Source organism: Microcaecilia unicolor, chromosome 6, assembly GCF_901765095.1.
Source record: "Microcaecilia unicolor chromosome 6, aMicUni1.1, whole genome shotgun sequence".
NCBI lineage: Eukaryota > Metazoa > Chordata > Amphibia > Gymnophiona > Siphonopidae > Microcaecilia > Microcaecilia unicolor.
Window position 1 is genome coordinate 72,856,322 of NC_044036.1, and position 24,498 is coordinate 72,880,819.

At 48.1% G+C, this 24,498-nt stretch overlaps 1 protein-coding gene across 5 annotated transcripts in view; it reads right to left on the reverse strand.

Moving 5' to 3' along the window:
- Positions 1-24,498, reverse strand: part of DIPK1A (divergent protein kinase domain 1A) — a 69,523-nt gene that overhangs the window by 14,998 nt on the left and 30,027 nt on the right. For 4 of the 5 annotated variants that reach the window (XM_030206015.1, XM_030206016.1, XM_030206017.1 and 1 more), the window contains 2 exons: positions 21,170-21,263; positions 11,871-12,005 (listed from right to left, as the gene is read on the reverse strand). In XM_030206015.1, the coding sequence (XP_030061875.1) occupies positions 11,871-12,005; positions 21,170-21,172 (138 nt within the window). In that variant the 5' untranslated portion in view covers positions 21,173-21,263. Of the gene's footprint in view, positions 1-11,870; positions 12,006-21,169; positions 21,264-24,498 lie in introns of those variants that run through there. The other variant, XM_030206019.1, reaches the window with a different exon arrangement.

The window sequence follows — 24,498 nt, forward strand, 5'->3', positions numbered from 1 at the left end:
CCTCCTTTCTTCTGCTGACTACACCCCTGTCTAAACAACCTAGCATCCTTCTGGCTACAGCCACTGCCTTGTAACACTGTTTCGTCGCCTTCAGATCCTCAGATACTATCACCCCAAGGTCCTTCTCCCTGTCTGTGCATATCAGCTTCTCACTGCCTAACATATACATCATCCTTGGATTTGTACTCCTTAGATGCATCACTTTGCACTTCTTTGCATGTTCAATTCCCAAACATTACACTATTCTTCTAACTTTTGCAGATCCTTTTTCATGTTTTCCACACCCTCCGGTGTGTCTACTCTGTTACAAATCTTGGTATCATCCACAAAAAGGCAAACCTTACCTTCTAACCCTTTGGCAATGTCACTCACAAATACATTGAGCAGATCCTTGAGGCACTCCACTACTTGCCTTTCCTTCCTCAGAGTGAATTCCATTAACAACCATCCTCTGGCATCTATCCGTCAACCAGTTCCTAATCCAGTTCACCACTTTGGGTCCTAACTTCAGCCTGTCAAGTTTATTCAAGAGCCTCCTATGAGGAACCGTGTCAACAGCTTTGCTAAAATCTAAGTAGAATGCATCTAGCGCACATCCTTGATCCAATTCTCTCGTCACCCAGTGAAAGAATTCAATCAATCAGATTTGTTTGGCAAGATTTACCTTTGGTAAAACAATGTTGTCTCATGTTGTAACCTATTGGATTCCAGGAAAGTCACTATCCTTTCCGTCAGCATCGCTTCCATTACTTTTCCAACAATTGAACTGAGGCTTACCGGCCTGTAGTTTCTTCTCCGTCACCACTTTTGTACAACGACGTCAGACTCCGAAGTGGATTCAACAGCTCCTATCAACAACAGCATGGCCACGGAGGCCGAAGATGAACTTTAAACACCGCGGGGCGGCTGGCGGGGGTTTGGGGTCCCCCGCCAGCTGAAGAAGTAGTTTTTAAGGCAGCGGCAGGTGGAAGCGGACCTCGGCTGGCGGGGGTTGGGGCCCCCCGCCAGCAAAGGTAAGCAACAGCAGCGGGGGAGGGTTGATGGCGGTAGGGGGGTCCAGGGCAAAATCTGCGGGGGCCCAGCCCCCTGAGGCCCCACGCAGATACGCCCCTGGTTTCCAGTACAGTTTTTGTTTCCGATACATGCTCATTTATTCTGTAATTGCTTAGGCTCTATCTATATTTGCATGTGACCAAGGTGAGCATATAGTTTCTGTGGAGGCATTTGCCGCAGGGGCGTAGCCAGACACCCAAGTTTGGGTGGGCCTGGACCCAAGGTGGGTGGGCAGAACTCCGCCTTGTCCTACAAGTGATTTGGTTTCTCCCTCTCTCGCCTGCATGCCATATGGCCTTTCAAACATCCCCTCTCCCCCATATACCTTTTAAATAGCAGATTTTCAACGGCAGCAAACAGTTGTTGGGAGTTTTTGGCTGGTGGGGCTTGGGGTCCCTGCCAGCCACATTATAGGTGTGCTGCTACTTGGTGGGCCTGAACCTAAAGTGGGTGGGCCTGGGCCCACCCCAGCCCACCCTTGGCTACGCCACTGATTTGCCGCAGTCCAGTTTATTCTCTTTCCCAACAAGAGGTTGTTCTAAAGACTAAGGTGATACTCGCAATGCCACCATGGCTGCAGTGGGGGCATGGATAGTAATGGGTCGCTGAATAGTCACCCCACTCTTTAGGAATGGCCCTGCATGTGAGTACTGGCATCTCTTTGCTAGAAAGCACTGAGGTGTGCTCATAAAAGTACTTAAAGATTACTTAATACAAACATTAAATTTATCTTCTTCCTTGCAGAGGAATATAGAAATTACTTCTAAAAAAAAAAAAATCTTCCAGTATCATGGACAAACTGACACTGAAAGAGATGCTTCCAAAAGCACTGCTCAAGGACTGTGAGTGTGTTGAAAATTTGTTTACAGACCTATTATAAACATTGTTACGGTTTACAAACTTTTCTTGAAAATATTTCATTTTTAGGTTTGATTTTGGGTATTAAGATCAGTTCAGCCCTGCAATTTACTTCAGTCACCATGATGCAGTAGTTCGGGCTTGTCCAACCTTTTCTATTAGGGGCCACATTTTATAGTTTGTAACATTCGGAGGGCTGAAACACACATGCACTAATGCTTTCTTTCTGAGAATCACATACACTCCAGAAATTAAGTGCCAAAAAATTCAAAATAATGCAACAATATTTACAGTATTCAGGAAATATATACAAGTTTGTTAACACTTGGCTCCCAGACAGGCCTAGCTCCCTAATCCAGCATCTTCCTGAACCCCTAAGAAGCCAAACTCTGCATACAGAAAGGGTATGATACATACCTGTAGCAGTTGTTCTCCGAGGACAGCAGGCTGATTGTTCTCACGACTGGGTGACGTCCGCGGCAGCCCCCACCAACCGGAAATAAGCTTCGCGGGACGGTCGACACGCAGGGCACGCCCACCGCGCATGCGCGGCCGTCTTCCCGCCCGTGCGCGACCGCTCCCGCCAGTTGAATGACTAGCAAAAAATATGAAATACACAACTCCAAAGGGGAGGAGGGAGGGAAGGTGAGAACAATCAGCCTGCTGTCCTCGGAGAACAACTGCTACAGGTATGTATCATACCCTTTCTCCGAGGACAAGCAGGCTGCTTGTTCTCACGACTGGGGTATCCCTAGCTCTCAGGCTCACTCAAAACAAGAACCCAGGTCAATTGAACCTCGCAACGGCGAGGAAACAACAGAAATTGACCTACGAAGAACAACTAACTGAGAGTGCAGCCTGACCAGAATAAATTCGGGTCCTGGAGGGTGGAGTTGGATTTACACCCCAAACAGATTCTGCAGCACCGACTGCCCGAACCGACTGTCGCGTCGGGTATCCTGCTGGAGGCAGTAATGTGATGTGAATGTGTGGACAGATGACCACGTCGCAGCCTTGCAAATCTCTTCAATAGTGGCTGACTTCAAGTGGGCCACTGACGCTGCCATGGCTCTAACACTATGAGCCGTGACATGACCCTCAAGAGTCAGCCCAGCCTGGGCGTAAGTGAAGGAAATGCAATCTGCTAGCCAATTGGAGATGGTGCGTTTCCCGACAGCGACCCCTAGCCTGTTAGGGTCGAAAGAAACAAACAATTGGGCGGACTGTCTGTGGGGCTGTGTCCGCTCCAAGTAGAAGGCCAATGCTCTCTTGCAGTCCAATGTGTGCAACTGACGTTCAGCAGGGCGGGTGTGCGGCCTGGGGAAGAATGTTGGCAAGACAATTGACTGGTTAAGATGGAACTCCGACACCACCTTCGGCAGGAACTTTGGGTGGGTGCGGAGCACTACTCTGTTGTGATGAAATTTGGTATATGGAGCATGAGCTACTAGGGCTTGAAGCTCACTGACCCTACGAGCTGAAGTAACTGCCACCAAGAAAATGACCTTCCAGGTCAAGTACTTCAGATGGCAGGTATCCAGTGGCTCAAAAGGAGGTTTCATCAGCTGGGTGAGGACGACGTTGAGATCCCATGACACAACAGGAGGCTTGATAGGGGGCTTTGACAAAAGCAAGCCTCTCATGAATCGAACGACTAAAGGCTCTCCAGAGATGGCTTTTCCTTCCACACGATAATGGTAAGCACTAATCGCACTAAGGTGATTCCTTACTGAGTTGGTCTTGAGGCCAGACTCTGATAAGTGCAGAAGGTATTCAAGCAGGTTCTGTGCAGGGCAAGAACGAGGTTCTAGGGCCATGCTCTCACACCACACGACAAACCTCCTCCACTTGAAAAAGTAACTCTTTTTAGTGGAATCCTTCCTAGAGGCAAGCAAGACCCGGGAGACACCCTCAGACAGACCCAACGCAGTGAAGTCTACGCCCTCAACATCCAGGCCGTGAGAGCCAGAGACTGGAGGTTGGGGTGCAGCAACGCTCCGTCGTTCTGCGAAATGAGAGTCGGAAAACACTCCAATCTCCACGGTTCTTCGGAGGACAACTCCAGAAGAAGAGGGAACCAGATCTGACGGGGCCAAAAGGGCGCGATCAGAATCATGGTGCCGCGGTCTTGCTTGAGCTTCAGTAAGGTCTTCCCCACCAAAGGTATGGGAGGATAAGCATACAGGAGGCCGGTCCCCCAATGGAGGAGAAAGGCATCCGACGCTAGCCTGCCGTGTGCCTGAAGTCTGGAACAGAACAGAGGCAGCTTGTGGTTGGTCTGAGAGGCGAAAAGGTCCACCGAGGGGGTGCCCCACGCTCGGAAGATCTTGCGTACCACTCTGGCATGGAGCGACCACTCGTGCGGTTGCATGACTCTGCTCAGTCTGTCGGCCAGACTGTTGTTTACGCCTGCCAGGTACGTGGCTTGGAGGAGCATGCCGAACCGACACGCCCAACGCCACATCCCGACGGCCTCCTGGCACAGGGGGCGAGATCCGGTGCCCCCCTGCTTGTTGACGTAATACATTGCAACCTGATTGTCTGTCCGAATTTGGATAATTTGACAGGACAGCCGATCTCTGAAAGCCTTCAGTGCGTTCCAGATCGCTCGGAGCTCCAGGAGGTTGATCTGCAGATCCTTTTCCTGGAGGGACCACAGACCCTGAGTGTGGAGCCCATCGACATGGGCTCCCCACCCCAGGCGAGATGCATCCGTCGTCAGCACTTTCGTGGGCTGCGGAATTTGGAATGGACGTCCCAGGGTCAAATTGGTCCGGATGGTCCACCAGAGCAGTGAAGTGCGGCAACTGGTGGAGAGGCGGATGACATCTTCTAGATTCCCGGTGGCTTGAAACCACTGGGAAGCTAGGGTCCATTGAGCAGATCTCATGTGAAGACGAGCCATGGGAGTCACATGAACTGTGGAGGCCATATGACCCAGAAGTCTCAACATCTGCCGAGCTGTGATCTGCTGAGACGCTCTGGTCTGCGAAGCCAGGGCCAAGAGATTGGTAGCCCTCGCTTCGGGAAGGTAGGCCTGAGCCGTCTGGGTATTCAGCAGCGCTCCTATGAATTCCAGAGACTGAGTAGGCTGGAGATGGGACTTTGGGTAATTTATCACAAACCCCAGCAGCTCCAGAAGTTGAATAGTGCACTGCATGGACCGGAGGGCTCCTGCCTCCGAGGTGCTCTTGACCAGCCAATCGTCGAGATATGGGAACACGTGCACTCCCAGCTTGCGTAGATACGCCGCCACCACCACGAGGCACTTTGTAAACACTCGTGGGGCAGAGGCGAGCCCAAAGGGCAGCACACAATACTGAAAGTGCCGTGCGCCCAGGCGGAATCTGAGATACTGTCTGTGAGCTGGCAGTATCGGGATGTGAGTGTATGCGTCCTTTAAATCCAGGGAACATAGCCAATCGTTTTTCTGAATCATTGGCAGAAGGGTGCCCAAGGAAAGCATCCTGAACTTTTCTTTGACCAGGAATTTGTTCAGGCCTCTCAGGTCTAGGATGGGACGCATCCCCCCTGTTTTCTTTTCCACAAGGAAGTACCTGGAATAGAATCCCTGCCCTTCCTGCCCGGGTGGTACGGGCTCGACCGCATTGGCGCTGAGAAGGGCGGAGAGTTCCTCTGCAAGTACCTGCTTGTGAAGGGAGCTGAAAGACTGAGCTCCCGAAGGACAATTTGGAGGCAGGGAGGCCAAATTCAGGGCGTATCCGCACCGCACTATTTGGAGAACCCACTGGTCGGAGGTTATGAGAGGCCACCTTTGGTGAAAAAATTTTAACCTCCCTCCGACCGGCAGATCGTCCGGTACGGACACTTGTAGGGCGGCTATGTTCCCGTGGATCCAGTCAAAAGCCCGTCCCCGGCTTTTGCTGTGGAGGCGCAGGGGGCTGCTTAGGCGCACGCTGTTGACGAGAACGAGCGCGCTGGGGCTGTCCCTGTGCCTGGCGAGGCCTTCGGGCCGGCTGGTTGTACCTACGCTTTGCAAAAGAATAGGGTGCAGCCTGCCGTGCCCGGGAAAAACGCCCACCCGTGGGGGCGGGTGCTGAAGGCGCCCGGTGGGAGAGCTTGTCGAGAGCGGTTTCCCGCTGATGCAGTTGGTCCACCATCTGCTCGACCTTCTCACCGAAAATGTTATCCCCCCGGCAAGGGACGTCAGCCAGTCTCTGCTGGGTGCGGTTGTCCAGGTCAGAGGCACGCAGCCATGAGAGCCTGCGCATCACTATACCTTGGGCCGCAGCACGAGATGCCACGTCACAGGTGTCAAAAATCCCCCTGGACAGGAACTTTCTGCACGCCTTCAGCTGCCTGACCACCTCCTGATAAGGCCTGGACTGCTCCGGCGGGAGCTTATCGACCAGGTCCGCCAGCTGTTGCACATTGGTCCGCATGTGGATGCTCATATAGAGCAGGTAAGATTGGATGCGGGTCACGAGCATGGAGGATTGGTAGGCCTTCCTCCCAAATGAGTCCAGAGTGCGAGACTCCCGCCCCGGGGGCGCCGAGGCGGTATCCCTCGAACTCCGTGCCCTCTTGAGAGCAGAATCCACGACCGCTGAGTCATGGGGCAACTGGGGCCGCATGAGCTCTGGGTCAGAGTGGATCCTGTACTGGGACTCTGCTTTCTTGGGAATGGTGGGATTAGTTAGTGGTCGCACCCAGTTCCGGAGCAGCGTCTCCTTCAGGACATTGTGCAGCGGTACCGTGGAGGACTCTCTAGGTGGTGATGGATAGTCGAGGACCTCGAGCATCTCGGCCCTCGGCTCTTCCACAGAGACCACGGGAAAGGGAATGCTTATAGACATATCCCGCACAAAGGAGGCAAAGGAGAGACTCTCAGGAGGTGAGAGCTTCCTCTCCGGTGACGGCGTGGGGTCCGAGGGAAGGCCCGTAGACTCCTCTGAGGAGAAATATCTCGGGTCCTCCTCTTCCCCCCACGAGTCCTCATCCTCGGTATCGGACATTAGCTCATGTAGCTGCGTCCGGTACCGGGCCCGGCTCGACGTCGAGGCACCGAGGTCTCGGTGTCGTCGAGCGGTGGACTCCCGCGCCGGCGGGGACGGAGCTCCCTCCATCGACGTCGACGGGGACTCCACCTGCGTGGCTGTCGAGACCGGCACCGCAAGCGGCGGCGGTGTCGACTGCCCCGGCGCCGGGCTAGAGCTCGCCGGCGCCACAGTCATCGGCGCCGAGGGCGCAAGCACCCCCGGCGCCGGCACAGCCTGGCGCATCAGCCCTTCCAGGATCCCCGGAAGGATGGCTCTGAGGCACTCGTCCAGGCCCGCTGCCGGGAAAGGCGGTGGGGCCGGTAAGGGTGTCGGTGCCGGAAGCTGCTGGGGGCCAGGAGACGGCACCGAGGTGCCGGAACCCCGACGCGTCGGTACCTCCACCACCGACGGAGATCTCTCCTCTCTGCGATGACGCTTCGGCGTCGACTCCTCTTCAGGGTGCACCGAGGGCTCCCGGTGACGGCGCTTCTTGTCTTTTTTCCGGTGCACGTCACCGGTGCCGGAGGGCATGGAGGAGGAGGAGGTCGATCCCCCTCGGTCTCGGGGTACCGGGTCCGACAGGGTTCGGTCCCGTGGCTCACGAGTTGAGGGAGTGACCGGGGCCGACTGCCCACGCGGTCTCTCTACCCCACTCTCGCCGGCGGACCGGCGGGCCGACGGGACCTGTTCTCCTGGGGTCGCTGCCATCGGTGCCGATGTCTCGGGCATCGATACCGGTACCGAAGAACCGGTCTTCGATACCGATGCCGTCGAGGTCGACGTCGAGGGGCCGGCGCAAGTTCCAAAAAGACGGTCCCGCAGAACTTGCCTCGCAACCTGAGTCCGTTTCCGGAGACCGAGACACAAAACGCACGACTTGAGATTGTGCTCCGGCCCGAGGCACTGGAGGCACCAAGCGTGGGTGTCGGTCTGCGAGATCGGCCGGCCGCAGCGACCACACTTTTTAAATCCACTCGGGACCTTCGAGGACATCGACGGAAAAATCGCGTCGGCGAAGTCAAAGTCGGCAATGGTGGCTAAAATCACACCACGAAAACTGAAACCGACCGAGCGGCCACTAGGCCGCAACGAGGCGTCCCCGCTAGAAAGCGAGGGAAAAGAAGGAGCGCGTGCTCCACACGCGCAAAATTTTTTTTTTTTTTTTTTTTATTAAAAGAGAAAGAAGAAGAAGAAGAGGCCGAACAGGCCAAAAGCGACGATCCGCGTAAACGCGGTCGAAAAAATCCGGCGGCTGAAACGAGAGAGAGGGGAAAACACAACTCTCTCAGTCGCGGAAAAAAAGTAACTGGCGGGAGCGGTCGCGCACGGGCGGGAAGACGGCCGCGCATGCGCGGTGGGCGTGCCCTGCGTGTCGACCGTCCCGCGAAGCTTATTTCCGGTTGGTGGGGGCTGCCGCGGACGTCACCCAGTCGTGAGAACAAGCAGCCTGCTTGTCCTCGGAGAACATCAGATATACAGAAAGTGATATGTCCTTTTGTACTGCACAAATAGAGAAAGCAGATATAAATTTCAAAAACTGACATATTCCAGTAGCTACATCACAAATTAACAAATAAAATGAAAATGGAAAATAAGGCGAGGGATTCTACTTATCCCCACCAGATAGCTGGTGAAAGGCTACCCAGAAAACCCAATAGTAAAAAAACAACCAGAAATCTCAACAACAAATTGAGAAAGACCATGTCCAGAGTCTATGCCCCGAGATGCAAGTCACTTAGGATCCTGAGCCCCCCAAAGCCATCCTGGGGGCCCCACCAAGTAAAGGCCTGGCAATGACCCCAGGGGAGGGCCACTGGGAGACGAAATAGATGGTAATCCAGCTTCCGCAAAACGAATGTTGAGCTCCTCCACTGTGCGAGCCTGATATTACTTCCCGGCCCTAGTAAACGCCACTCCAATAGGAAACAGCTATCTGTAACGCACCTGGTGCTGTCGGAGCACTGCAGTACAATTAAGAAATGCTCTACGCTGTACCAAGGTCGCAGGGGAGATATCCGCATACACTTCAGTGTCAGCAAATTGCCAAGTAATAGAGCCATCGTGCCTCCGTGTTGCCCGTAGCACCTGTTCCTTGTCAGAGAAACAGTGAAAGCACGCAATTATGTCTCAGGGCAGATTGCGATCTTTGGACCCTGCAACCTGGTGTGCACGCTCAAAGAGAAGCTCCATCAGGGTAATCGGGGAGGTCTGGCCTCGTAGAAGGCCCTGGCAGATCTCCTGGACTACCTCCCGACACTGCAATTTCACAATGGGACACCTTGAATGTAGATTTTGCTTACAAGATCTATTCTGGAGATCCTCTAACTGCAGAACTGTCTCCTTCTTTTGCTTTGCCAATTTGGTCACCCAATCCTGTAAAGTAATAACATCCTCTCCATAACTATCCAGATTGGCTCCCATTTAGGGGAGGTGGAGACATAAGTCAGTTAGATCTTTTTTTAATAGTTGCAAACTCATGATGAATTTCCACTTTATAAAAGTCACTAATTCGCCTTTCAACTCTTGAAAGCTTTTCTGAATTTCCTCTCAGAGTGGCACCAAGTCCCCGCCAGGCTCTTCCCTCTTTGCGCCAACACCTCGGCCGCCATTTTGGCAGCATGCTTGGAAGACTGCAGTGTCGCAGTTTGAAAGAAGGTCTTAATGTTCATTTGCCGCATTTTGGACACCATCAGGACACTGCCAGGAACCTCACCCATGAGAAAAAATAAAAATATCGACCACAGCAGCACTAAGATACGGGTAGGAGAATATTAAATCAATTTGTCAACATGCTCCAGAGCACTGCTCCTAAGCTGCTGTCAAGATGCCAGATGTCATTTCCTCCCCGACTTGCCCCATTTCTCTCTCCCTTTCCATCCATCCACTCTTGCCCCATTTCTCTAGTTTCTTTCTCTCTCTCTCACCCATTATCCTTCACCTGTTTTCCCTCTCCAAACTAGCTGGAGCAGGAACCAATCCAGTGTTCTAAGAACACAAAACCCCTTTTGTAAAATCCTGTTTTTTTGTGCTCCCTAGGCTCCTTTCTGCCTTTTATTGCTGAGTGAAAAGGAAACCAATTTATATCTTAAGGTTGCTTTAATTTTTTTCTTGTGGCTGCATCAGAGAAATGAATAGGAGCGAGGGGCGTATTCTCTGGTTCATCAGGGATATGGTATTAGAAAGAAAAAATAGTAGAGCTAACAAAATGGAAAGAGAAGATTTGTTAGGATGAGCTGTAGGCTCCATGTGGACTGAAACGTGTGTTTTTATTACCAGTGTTCATTTTACTATACAGAGAAGAGCCAAAAAGGGCTCCAGGTGAAGGTCTCCAATGGGATCCGCTTCTCTGCCGTAACTGATTTTGCCACAAGGTTGAGCCACACAGCACCAGAAGTTGAAGTTGGTTTTGCAGAATTAAGTCTCACAGGACTTGATACCATGGGAACAGGCTCAAGCTCTTGGTTAGACCAGCTGTAGCAGAGAAACGGATCCTATCGGAGGACTTCACCCAGAGCTTTTGCGGGCCATGAAATTGAGGTTGGCGGGCCAAGGGTTGGACAAGCCTGCAGTAATTGAATTGAGCACACTCTTAAAACCTTTCAAACACATACCCCTCTTATCAACTGGATAAAATACATAAAAAGATAGGAAACTCTTACATTTGTTCTGTTCATGACATACCAGCACTGCTTCTGAGATTCCACTCAGTTTGCTTTATCGTTTTCTTGTCCAGCAGTTTCCTCCAGCTCCTTTGGGATTCCAGCTCAAATTGGAATGAGTCCCTTCTGGTCTTTCACATTATGGGCTCCTATTACCAAGCTGCAGGAAAAAGTGGCCTTAGCACACCCTTACATGGGTCTTTCCTGTGCACTAAGGCCATTTTTAGCGTAACCGGAAAATTGCCAATTTTCAATTTTCTGAATTAATGTCCATATGTTAATAATGGCCCTATACTAATAGCAATAACAAAAATTAGCACAATACCTATTCTGTAAGTGGTAAGAGCTCACACACTGATTTTTTGCTAACCAGTTAATGCATGGTAATGTAGCTGCACTAACTGAATGTCCACTCTCCACCCCCAGACACACACCCTCTGCAGAAAAATAAAAATTTTTTAGCATGTGGTTTGCGCACACATATGGCTAAATTGCCACAGGACTCCTCAGCACATCCTGTGGTAAGCCCTTTAAGCTACAGTAAGCAGGCACCAGTAGTTTCCACAGCTTAGTAAAAGGAGCCCTATGAACCTTCATTCATAAATATTTGAGGATTTCCCTTATATTTATAGCCCTTTTTCAACTCAGTCCAGCCATCCCAGTAATAACTCTCAGACAGAAACTACAAGTCATGGCTTCCTCTCAGCCCCACTTAACATGGGTCCTAATCCCGGCCACATGTAATTACTCCCGAGGAAAGGCCAAGATTTCCTCCCTCCCCTGAAAGATGTGAATGCTGCCTCCACATTATTTCCAGCCCAACCACACAGAAGACTAGCCTGGAAACCAAGCCCAGAGCATATGCATGGCAGCACAGAGCACTATGGACAGTGAGCCACTGGAGTGGCCATAGTTCTCTTTACCTTTAAAAAATGCTAACAGCTTCCTTTGGTATTGGGCACTGATACATCAAGTGTCAAGCCTGGTTTTACTTTCACAAAGGCTTCTGGTAGGATTGTTTAACCCATTAGTGCCCAATGTTCCCATAATAAGCCACATGGGAACAAACTGATTTGTTCCCATATGGGAACACTGGGCACTAATGGGTTAATAAAACCTAGTGCTACCTTAAGAACCAGAGAACAACCTTCTATGAGCATAGACTCAACATTAATACACAGCCTTCTCATACACTAATTCCCAAATATTTTCATTAAAAAGACAACACGCTTACCCAAGTCTTTTGAATATGTTTTATTGTATTCGGTAAACTGAGAAACACAAAGTAGAAATTGCTTACTATGCTTTTCTTACAATCATGTCCTCTGCACAGCTCTGTGTAAGTTGAGTACTGAACGTATACAATCCAGCTGCCGACAAAAACCACTAGCCATGAAAAGAAGAGATACTTTATTCGCATATATGAAAAGCGAGCCTGTGTAGGAAAAAGAAACACATACAAAATACTGAAATATTAACTGCTTAATTTTGCTGTTCGTTGGACTGTTCTGCACTAGATTTTATTCATTACTGGTATTACATTTTCTTATACAGCATTCAAAAGTTTTTTGGGTTTTTTTGCTAATGCAGGTTGAAAAGACACACACATTAATAAAAGGTGTTATCAAATGTCTACAGGTTCCATTTTATGCCATAGGCCCCATTTACTATTAATGTGCACTAACATGGTGACATGCTGTTGTAAATTGAGCCCTAAATTAGCTATGGCTTGAATTTTCAGGTTCAATAATACTAGTCAAAATAATTCTAAAAGAAAGGACATTCACCACACTTGCTTATATTGAGATTACATATTAGTAACGAGAAGAAAGAACAAGGAAAGAATGAATTTGGAGTTTTCTGGCACAAATGAAAATGCCACATGTCACCATGTGGGCACTAAGGAGAAATTATGTCTTACCTGATTATTTTCTTTCCTTTAGTCAGTGACATTGTTCTGAACCCATGTGTATTATACCTTCCTACCAGCAGGCGGAGGTAGAGAAAACTGAATTTTGCCAGTGATATCAGCATAAACATAGGTGCTCCCTGGAACAATCCAGTACACATCTGCCCAAGCCCCATCAATGATAATCAAGTAAAACACCACAGAGTGGCACTTGCTACCCTGCATAGACCAGGATATAGCCATATCACAGAAACCCATATGGCTGCAAATCACAAAATTAACTTCTAAAGGACAACGTCCAAAACTGAAAATGCCACCCCAACACATAGAAGCGCAGATATCTCTTTGGATGATCCATAATGGGGGAAGTGGAGGTAGCCCTCAAGGAGGTCCATGGAAGTCCAGAACTCCCCTGGGCTGTATCGAGGCAATGACAGAGAAGGGTTTCCAACTGGAAGCACTTGGAGTCGCAGACAAGCATCCACCCCTTGTGGTCCAGGATGCGGGGGGGGGGGGGGGGGGGGGGAAGAACCGCTCCTCTTTGGGACCGTGAAACAGAGTGTGACCTGGACAAGTACTCCATCTGCCAGCAGAACTGGTGCCACCGCTCCTATAAGTTGAAGAGCTGTTGAAGGGTAACAACAACCTGGCACTTTAGAACTGAGCTGCAGGGAGAGGTCATGAAGGCATCTGGAACTGGACAGGCGAACACCATGGAATACCCCTTCTCAACCACCTCCAGAACCCCCTGATCTGAGGTGAATGGACCCACTCATTGTAGAAGAGAGACAGCCTGTACCGGTAAGAATGAGGGGCACCCTCATTGGGCAGGCCAAGCAGCTGCAGCTGAGGGACCTCAGGACCCAGCTCACTTGGCGCCTCGAAATGACCCCTGCTTGAAGGACCTACTCTGTCCCCCACCTGGGCAAAGAGTACTGAGCAGTCCACCCTCCTTTGAGGCCAAGAACCGCTGTGCAGCCTTATGCAACTCAGGGAGACAGAAAGCCACACCTCCCCCATATCATTCACCAACTTTTCACACTCATCACCAACAAAAGCAAGCGTCCCCTAAGGGCAGCTAACTCAAAACCTTCTTGGAAGCCACATCCACATCCAGTGGCATAGCCAATCAACGGTGACCCCTATCGGCACCACTGAGCAGGAAGCCAGACTGGCCATATCATATAGAACGTCTGCTCAAAAAGGCTGTCTCATACTCAAGGAAAGATCTCCAGGGGCTCCAGCAACTGCTGGAACCAATGCAGCATGGAGCTACCTAACCGCCACAAATAGCAGACTGAATGCTGGATCCCCCACTGGAAAGGCCAAGTGGACCTGCTGCTCTGTATTCTTTTCATGGAACTCCTTGAGGGCTGAGCCCCATTGGACAGGTACAGCAATCATATGTGTAACTGCCGTAACCAGGGGGTCCACCATCAGAAAGACCCAACACTTTCCAATCTTCTGAGCGAAGGCATAGAGATGAGTAAGAACCCAGCATCCTGAGGGGAACTCGCATTTCACCCTTATCAAGCGGATGGGAGCCAAATGGAGCAGAAACCACTTTTGGGTCCCAAGGGACCCACTGCAGGTTGCTTAACTTTAGCCACGGCCCTTGCAACCTCGTCTATGAGACGAGATAGCTCCTCATGACAAAGGAGCCAGAACCCATGGGACTGCTCCTCCCCTGCACTAGGGTTACCATATGGCTCCAGAAAAAAGAAGGACACATTGATCCAGTCCAGATTTTGCTTCCATTGAAAGCAATGGAAGTAAAACCCAGACTGGCTCAATCTGTCCTCCTTTTTCTGGAGCCATATGGTAATCCTACACCTGCCCTCCCAACAGGGGGGAATTGGAATCCACAGGGGACTGGGAGCCCAAAAGGACCTCCGAGTCCTCCTCTGCTCCCTCTGAAGAACCCAGACTTGTAGAACAACCAGATCCATTCCACAGCACCAAGATTCCAAAATGGGCCCCCCCCCCCAACCGATCCAATGGGGCCCATAGGAGCCCCTTACCAAGAGGATGAGAGTTAGGGCTAGAATTAGGTTATGGCAGGATTTGGTCTGCTTAACCAACTGGGTCAAGCTCCGGAACCAAAACCCACTAGGGCTCCAAGGTGGATAGGAATGAAAAAGTCTGTCACATGACCAGGGAATTTTTCTCTCTGAGTGAATAGAGAGAAAAGAGGATTCTAACTGCCAATTTGTCCTGGCAGGAACAGTGTGTGGGAGCAATGTATCAATTTTAGCAGAAGGGGGAGGGGGGGAAGGAACAGCACATATAAAATGCTTACTGAGAAAAAGGCAGACGGACAGAATGAGCCAAATTTACACTAAAAAAGTAATCTATTACCCCTGGCTCAGCTGCTGGCTTTGAAGACGTGTGCTGTTAGCATGCCCTACCCCATGAGAGACACGTGCTGGCCTGCCTGACTGCTCAGCCTACCTTGGCCCGGGGTTTCAGCATCTCTACTGTCCCCATCTCTCTGGGTGCGCCTCAAGGGAAATTCCCTACTTAGTACTTTACAATTGCATTAGCCCTTGACAAAGGGGCTTGAAGCTTGCCAGTCCAACTGAATTACATTTTTTTGGTTGGTATATGCTACTGAAGTGTGCACTTTTGGAAAGCCTGGGAGCTGCAGGAAGAGCCTGTGGGGAATATACCCAAATAGGGTAAACAGGCAAGAGAGGTGGGGAGATGGGAACATATGCCTCTCAGGCAAGGCTCCTTAGGACAGAGCCAAAGCCTCACACACTCGCACTAAAAAAAGTGCAACTGGGGCCTGCAGAAACAAGCTCCAAGCTCAACCAGGTACAGACCTGAGACTGTGACTGGCCATTAGGCTCGACCATGATGTGTGGCCGCACCACGTGCTGAAGGTACAGAAAAATGCTTATGCCGATGATGTCACTGGCAAAATTCAGTTTTCTCTACCTCTATCTGCTGGTAAGAAGAGAGAACACCATTGGCTCAGAACAGTGGGGCCAACACTAAGAAATGTTCCTTTCATGCAGCTAAGTGCATTCAAGATACAGAAAACAGGACTTAATCTCACATGTGCCCAACAATGTCTAATGCTCACGTCCTTATCTCCTGTATTTTTATTCCCCTTCTTGTGCTAATCCCTCCTCCAAGCACTGTAGCACCCTATATCATCCCCTCCTCTCACTCCTTTGCTCTCTCTTCTCTCCCTTCTTTGTTACATGTTTTATTATACAACAACCGGAAGGAGAAAAATGCTCTTCTGCTCCTAGTTCTACAGCGTTTTGACTATCTGCATGTGTGCTCATAACCAAAAGGGCTCAGGAGCACAGAATACAGCAAAGTTTTCAAGATCCTCTAGCACAGGGATTCTTAACCTTTTTTGGTTCCCACACTCCTTAAACTATCAATGAAACTTCACACCCACTCCCTAAACCATATGTCCACTAGTGATTCCAGTGCAGTGCAAGATCAAAATGCAGGAAGTGCAGTGACACAAGGACAGCAGGCACTTTTTAAAATGTGTCTTTTAGCAAATGTTTGTGTGAGGATTGGGACTTCAAACACCAGCTGAGGTGGTCAGTGGAATGGCAGCAGGAGCTGCACCAATACTCAGGGTGAGGAAGGGGGAGGTGGAGAAGTGTCATGCAAGAAGCAGAAAAAAAAAGGCACTAAGGGGGAGATTCTATATATGGCACCCAAGATTCATGCAGAAAACATTTCTGACTAAGCATATTCTATAAGCGGTGCCTAGATTTAGGTGCGGTATATAGAATGCGCTTAGTCGACATCCCAGCGCCTAAAACTACATGCCTCCATTTGCACCAACAAAAACGTGGTGTAAATCCCCACATGTAGATTTATACATATAAATTTCGGAAAGCCCACAAAGCATCCATTTCCCCACCCATAACCAAGCCCCTTTTTGCCTTTGTGCGTTAGAAGTCAGGTGAACTGCATTACAGAATACAGTTAGCAAATTGTGTGTGTAAATTCTAATTATTGCCAATTAGTGCTTATTATTACTTGTGCTATCAATGCTAATTACCTCATTAAGCCAATTAAGTTACGCACGTTGTTACAGAATACGCCTGGATTTCGGCGCGGATCTCGAGGCATGCTATATAGAATTTGGGGTTAAGTGCTATTCTATAAACAGTGCTCAAAGTTAGGTGTCGTTTAGAGAATGGCGCTTAGCGCCAAGAACCACAACTACTTTTAGGCATGGCCATTTACACTAACAAAGCCCTGGTGCAAATCCCCGCAACTAAACTAGATGCGGATCCCCCAAATTCACAACGCACATAAATTAAAAGGAACTCTTCTGATCTGCCCATGACCATCCCATGGCCATGCCCCCTTTTTGGACCCATGCCTAAATTTAGGTACAAATTTTATTTAGAGCCCATTAGCACCAATAATTGCTTGTTAAAATTTAAATTACCAGCACTAATTGTCTGATTATACGATTAAATTGAACACACCCAAATTTGCATGCTCAATTTAAAGCACAATTTATAGAATCCGGAGACAAGAGTACAGGCCAAGTAGACATCTATATTTAGCCTGTTTTATAAAGGCATGTAAACTCCAAACCATTTTTAGGAAATACTAGGTTTGTGCATGTGTGTTCACTAAAGTTTTTTTTTTTTTTTACATTTATACATTTTTATTAAATAACCAAGATAACGACTGAGTCTAAAGACTCAAACAATTTTCCACAAATCAGACAATAACCACATTTTTAACCACACTCATTTTCACCCTTTTACCTTCCCCCCCCAATAATCCCCCCCTCCCTTCTCCCCCTTCCCCCTACCCCCCTGCTCCAGTGTTTTACACAGTCCGGTCCCCAAAACCTCCACCCAGAATACCTTCCAATAGTTTCCATTCTTCAGCATCTGGACGATATCGCCCCCTACATTTATCTGTCATTTTCTCCATTGCTACCAGCACCTTAAGTTTCTCTATCCAGTCCTGCCCCTTAGGGCTCCTTGTTTGTTACCTTTCACTAAAGGTTACCGCATGGTAACAGAATTTGCATGTGCAAAAAAATGCTAAGAAGACCACTTTATACCTATGGGCTTCTTAGAATTTAGCACGTACTAAGCATTTGTAAAATTTGGGAGGCATATTAATACTGTTTTTAGATTAATTCTGTTTGTGTATATTTATTTATGAGTGTGCATTTATAATCCACCTTGTTAAAGGCGGGATATAAATTTTAAAATAATAATACATAAAAGGGCCCCATGTATTTATGTTTATGCCTACTCGGAAGAAGTTGTAAAGGTTTGTGCATACACATTTTATAAAACACATGTAAACTGCTACTTCACCCATGAACATGCAGATCATATGTAAGTACATGCTGCCTTAGCACAGTGCATACTTTTACTTATGTAATCCTGTGGTAATTTTATCAAAGCCTTTTACACACCTGAGGACAGCAAGCTTCATAGTCTCACAAGTGGATGATGCCAATCCATGTCACCTGGTCCAGCATTTTGCCAAAGCTAAACAGAGAGCTTTGTGGAGCGCGAGCCGCAATCCACAGCGCATGCACGAATGCCTTCCCACCCGTCTTGCGAATGCGGTCTCCTCAATTTAATACTAAAGCAAAAAATAAAGTAAAAATAATCAAGGAGACAAATCCAAGGGGAAGCGAACGGGATTGTGAGAATATGAAGCCTGCCGTCCTTGGAGAATACCTGCTACAGGTAAGTATCTTCGCTTTCTCTGAGGACAAGCAGGCTTCTATCTTCTCACAAGTGGGGAATCCCTAGCATCAAGGCTCACCGAAAACAACAAACATTGGTCAATTGAGCCTCGCAATGGTGAGGAAATAACACAGATTAACCTGAAACTATATCCAATCTGAATGAGAGTGCAGCCTGGAACAGAATAAAACGGGAGTAGGAGGGTGGAGTTGGATACTAGACCCCCAAACGTTTCTGCAATACTGTCTGCCCAAATCGACTGTTGCGTCAGGTATCCTGCTCAAGGCAGTACTGTAATACAAATGTGTGGACTGAAGACCATGTTGCACCCTTGCAAATTTCTTCAGTGGAGGCTAACCTCAAGTGGCCTACCGATACAGACATGGCTCTGACATTATAAGCCATGGCATGACCCTCCAAGGCCAGCTCTGCCTGGGCATAAGTGAAGAAAATGCAATCTTCCAGCCAAACTGAAATGGTACATTTCCCGATGGCAACGTCCATCCTGTTGAGACAAAAAGCTGTGTGGACTGCCTGTGGGACCTTGTCTGCTCCATGTAGTAGGTCAATGCTCTCTTGCAATCCAAGGTGTGCAAGCTGCTTTCGCTAGGATGGGCATGAGGTTGGGAAAAGAATGTTGGCAAGACAATCGACTGGTTCATCACCTTCGGCAGGAACTTAGGGTGCAAGCGTAGGACTACCCTGTTATGATAAAACTTAGTATAAAGTGCATCCACTACTAAGGCCTGAAGCTCACTGACCCTACGAGCTGAAGTAACAGCCACCAAGAAAATTAGATTCCAGATCAAGTACTTCAGATGGCAGGAATTCAGGGGCTCAAAAGGAGCTTTTATCAGCTGGGTGAGAATGATGTTGCGATCCCATGACACTGGTGGAGGTTTGACAGGGGGCTTTGACAAAAGCAAACCTCTCATGAAGTGAACAACTAAAGAGACTGTCCAGAGATGGGCCTACCTTCTACACATTGATGTAAGTACTAATTGCACTAAGGTAAACCCTTACGGAGTTGGTCTTGAGACCAGACTCTGATGTGTACGAGGTATTCAAGCAGGGTCTGTGTAGGGCAAGTAAGGGGATCTAAGGCTTGCTCTTACACTAGACAGCAAACCTCCTCCATTTAAAAAAGAGTAACACCTCTTAGTGGATCTTTCCTGGAAGCTGGCAAGACACTGGAGGCACCCTCAGAGATCTATGGAAGCAAATTCTAGGCTCTCAACATACAAGCTGTGAAAGCCAGAGACTGGACGTTGTGTAGAAGTGACCCCTCGTTTTGAGTAATGAGGGTCAGAAAACACTCCAATCTCCACGGTTCTTCAGAGGATAACTCCAGAAGAAGAGAGAACCAAATCTGCCACAGCCAGTACAGCACGATCAGAATCATGGTTCTGCAGTCTTGCTTCAGTCTCAAAGTTTTTCCTACTAGAGGTATTGGAAGATACGCATACAGAAGACCTGTCCCCCAACTGAAGAGGAAGGAATCTGATGCTAGTCAGTCATGGGCCTGAAGCCTGAAGAGAACCGAGGTATCTTGTGATTGATCCGACTGGCAAAAAGATCTGAGGGGGTGCCCCATGCTCAGAAGATCTTGTGGGCTATGCCCATATTGAGAGACCAGTCATACAGTTGCATTATCCTGCTCAGCCTGTCAGCCAAAGTATTGTTTGTGCTCACCAGATAAGTGGCTCAAAGGAACATGCCATGTTGGCGATCCCAATGACACATCCAGACGGCCTCCTGACAACAGAGGGTGTGATTCGGTGCCCCCCTGCTTGCTGGTGTAATACATTGCAACCTGATTGTCTGTTTGGAAAGTAACAATTTGGTGAGATAACCGATATCTGAAAGCCTTTAGGGCATTCCAGATCACTCAAAGCTCCAGGAAATTGATCTGAAGATTCGTTTCCTGGGCGAACCAAGCACCTTGAGTGTGAAGCCAATCTTCATGAGCTCCCCATCCCAGGAGAGATACATCCATTGTCAGCACTTTCTCTAGCTGAGGAATTTGGAATGGAAGTCCCCGAGTCAAACTGGATCGAATTGTTCACCACTGAAGAGAGCATACAAGTTCTGGGGACACTTGAATGACATCTTCTAAACTCCCCGTGGCTGAGAAGCCAGGGTCCATTGAGCTGATCTCATGTGAAGACGTGTCATGGGTGTAACATACACTGTAGAAGCCATGTGGACCAACAATCTCAACATCTGCCGAGCTGTGGCCTGCTGAGAGGCATGAACTTTGGATGCCAGCAAGACAAGATTGTCCACTCTCATCTCCAGGAGGTAGGCTTGAACCCTCTGTGTTGAGCAGGGCTCCTATGAACTCCAATCGCTGGACAGGGTGGAGATGGGACTTGGGGTCCAGAAAGCATAGCCAATCATTTTTTTGAAACAATGGGAGAAGAGTGCCCAGGGAAACCATCCTGAACTTTTTTCGGACTAGAAATTTGTTCAAGGGCCTTAGGTCTAGGATGAGTCACCCCCCCCCCCCCCTCTTCTTCTGCACAAGGAAGTACCTGGCATAGAATCCCTGCTCTTCTTCCCCTGGTGGAACAAGTTCGACTGCATGGGTCTTTAGAAGGGCGGAGAGTTCCTCTGCAAGTACCTGCCTGTGCTGAGAGCTGAATGAATGAGCTCTCGATGGGCAATTTGTTTTTTTGTTTTTAATTATTTTTATTAGTTTTCTGTTCGATGGGCAATTTTGAGGTTTGAGATGCCAACTGAGGGTGTATCCAAGATGGACTATTTGAAGAACCCACCAGTCGGAGGTTATAAAAGAGGCCACAAAGCTCTCTTTTTAGCTTTGGCAAAATGTCGGACTGAGCGACATGGATCAGTGTCACTCACTTGTGAAAAGATTGAAGCCTGCTTGTCCTCGGAGAAAAAAAATTACCCTAAGCACCCATCATTCAAAGTCCTGCAACTCTCTGTGGTTTGAAAATAAACTAGATTCTAATCTCTTACCATTAAAGAAGGTGATCCTTCTCACTTAGGGCTGAGGCCAGTGATGGGCCAGTGTAGGAAGGTTCAACGTACGACTACCTGCAACATATCTGACCTGAAAATAAAACAGGAGAATTCAGTATGTACACTGATCATTTCCTCAGTGTTCGGGGACCATACAACTAAGCAACACCAATGGATGGGGAGGGCAGTTCTTTTGCTGTTTCCTTGCTACTTCTCTCATCTGACCCATCCTGTCAGTCCTGCCTTGTTCCTCTCATCTGACCCATCCTGTCAGTCCTGCCTTGTTAACAGCCTTATGATCAATAGAGAAGCCTAATGCCATTCTGATATTCTAACCTTGTCTTGTCCCAGTTCTCAACTCTCTCCCTCTCCATGAGATAAATGCAAACTTCCCATCATTCTTCAAAGGCATATACTCCACTGTCCAGGCCTATTTCAGTTCTCATCTGCAACATCCTCCTCCTGCACGCTTAGAGCAAAGGAGAAGGGGAGAGAAACCTGCTATCTGTTGAAAGTGCAATTCTTTAATTGCTAAGTTACACTGACTCAGTGCTTGTATGCTGCAGCTGCTGGGAACTGCTTTCCCTTAGAGATGCATTAGGGCATTTTTTTTTTTTTTTTTGGTTAGCGGGGGGGGGGGGGGGGGGGGGGGCTCCCACTTGATGTAGAGCCTTCACTTCCCCAGCACAGGAACTTCCTCCAAGATCACCCCCCATCCTGCGACTAGTGCTGCCTTCCAGTCCTCTGTCCCCCATTGCCTTCTCATTGTGTGTGTGATGGGCATATGTTATGTCTGTGGGGGAGATAATTTGGACCATACAGAAACAGTTATGTGGGACACAGCAATTTGATGGGTGGTGTGGTGTTGTGTCAGTTGAAGGTAGGGTAGTTTTTTTTGGGGGGTGGAACAGTTTACAGGAGGTAATTTTATGGGGTGGGGCATTTTAGGGGTAGTGTGACAGTTGCAGGTGATATTTCTTTTGGGTGTGGGGGCAGTATGCAATTTTAGGGCAGGTTGCAGAGGGGTAGTTTTTGGAGCCAAGACAGTTTGTAGGGTGGCATGGTATGGTCTGGTGTGGCAGATGTGGAGAGGGGGCATTTATTTATTTACTACATGTATATCCCACCTTTATCCAAGGCGGGTAACAAAAAACTCCACATACATATTCATTAAATATAAAACAATCCACAATAAAAACATTAATAAAATAATCCTAAAAACAAACAAAAAAATATTACAGCAGTCTTCATTTGTCCAAAAAGGCCTTTACAAACAAATACGTCTTCAGTGAGTATTTAAATTGTTGAATATTATCATATGATCTCGAGTATCCAGGCAAAGCATTCCATAAGGGTGAAGCAGCAATACAGAAAGCTCGTATTTTTGTCTCTACAAAATGATTCGACTTGGTAAACAAAGCTGATAAGATGTCTCAGATCTTAATACTCATTTTGGTTTATAGAATTGCAAAACATTTTAGGCTGGAACAATCCCATATATACACTGATGAATCAATGCAAAAATCTAAATTGAACGCTGTACATTACAGAAAGCCAATGTAATGTTTTCAATATTGGAGTAATATACTCCAATAATCAGTCGCACGGCTGCATTTTGGATGTCCTGCAGAGTTTGGATCCAGGAAGATGATATACCCAGAAATAAAGAATTACAATAATCAATTTTTGTCAATACCAAGCTCTGCACAATTGTCCAAAAATCATATGAAGTTACCATATCTTTCAATTTACTCAAAACTGAAGTTGAACAAAAGATGTAGGCATCAAAATGATCCACGTTTTTGCATTGTCAAATTAGTATCCATGAAGACTCCCAGACTATGAACAAAATGGTTCACAGTAATTTTTCTCCCTCATATTCAAATATTGTTGGCAAAGATGAATCAAGGGTTCTACCCATATATATTATTTCTGTCTTTGCAACATTTAATAACATCTTAAACTGTCTCATCCAATCAACAATTTTACCAAAAACATTCTTCAACTACAGTGGTAGATCCTGACCATGTTTTTTTAACATAACAGAAAAATTGTACATCATCTGTGTACTTTCCATACAAAATGTGTAAATTCTGAAACATGTTTCCCAAAGATACCATAAATAAGTTAAAAAGCACAGCTGAAAGGGCAGTACACCTTGCATAATTGGAAAGCTAGTGGAGACCTAGTCCTGTACTTTAACATTAAATCTCCCTTGCAGGTTAAGAATTAAACCAGGATAAGACTTGTCCACCAATACCAACATCTGACAAAGTGTTAATTAAAAGCTGATGATCAATAGTGTCAAATGCTAATGCAATATCAAGTGTAACAACACAAAAACTAATATTCTGATCTATTTTTGTGATGTGGGGGGAGCTGGGGGGGTTACCAGAGTAGGGAATTCCACTTTTCAATTGCCTTGCCCTGTTCTCTAACTGCTATAATTCAGAATTATATAGCATCTCTTAGTATTAGAAATACAGCAGACCATGTTTAGAGGTCCCCGCCCCCTGGGATCGTCGCCGCCACTCCGTGAGTCTGTTGTTCCTGGGCCCGCCCTCCATTGACGTAAGTTACCTACGTTATCTACGTAGGTAACTTACGTCAATGGAGGGCGGGCCCAGGAATGACGTTGGAGAAGGGAGAAGCAATTGGCGATCAGATGTTCTATCCCATGCAGCACCTTCGCATACAGGTGAGAGGCACTGCACGGGACGGTAATGTGGAGGGGGGGGTCCGATGGAGGGTGGGAGCGGCGGCGACGATCCCAGGGGGCGGGGCACGGGGGCGGAGGATGGCAGGAGGTGGAGCCCTGGAGCAAGGGACAGGAAACACAGGAAGGGAGGGGGACCGGGGATGAGAAAATTTGGAGATTTGTTTTTATTACAACTGGCTGAAGCGGGGTACAGCGGCGATCTCGGGGGGGGGGGCAAGGGCGCCCATACAGGACGCTCCTGACGAGCGCCTTTGCCCCCTCCCGATCTATTTGAATTTTTTTTTTGTTTGTTTTGGTTAGTGCAGGGGGAAGTGGGGAACTACCGGTTTGCGTTTTTATAAAACTTTTTTTTTTTTACATGCCAGCTTGCATTTTTAAGGTGCAGGAGGGAGCGGGGAGATGACAGCTCAGGCCTGAACGACAGGTCTGAGAGCTCGCTAAATTTGTCACGTTAAATGATTCGTTAGAATCATCGGTATGGTTAGTGCATAGCGAATTGTCCACATTTCAATGGTAGTTTCTGGTTTGCATTCTGTTTTCGTTATCTGCTAGTGGCTTCAGAAAAAGGCCTATAATGCATGCAACGGCCGCAAAATTTGTCGTTAGA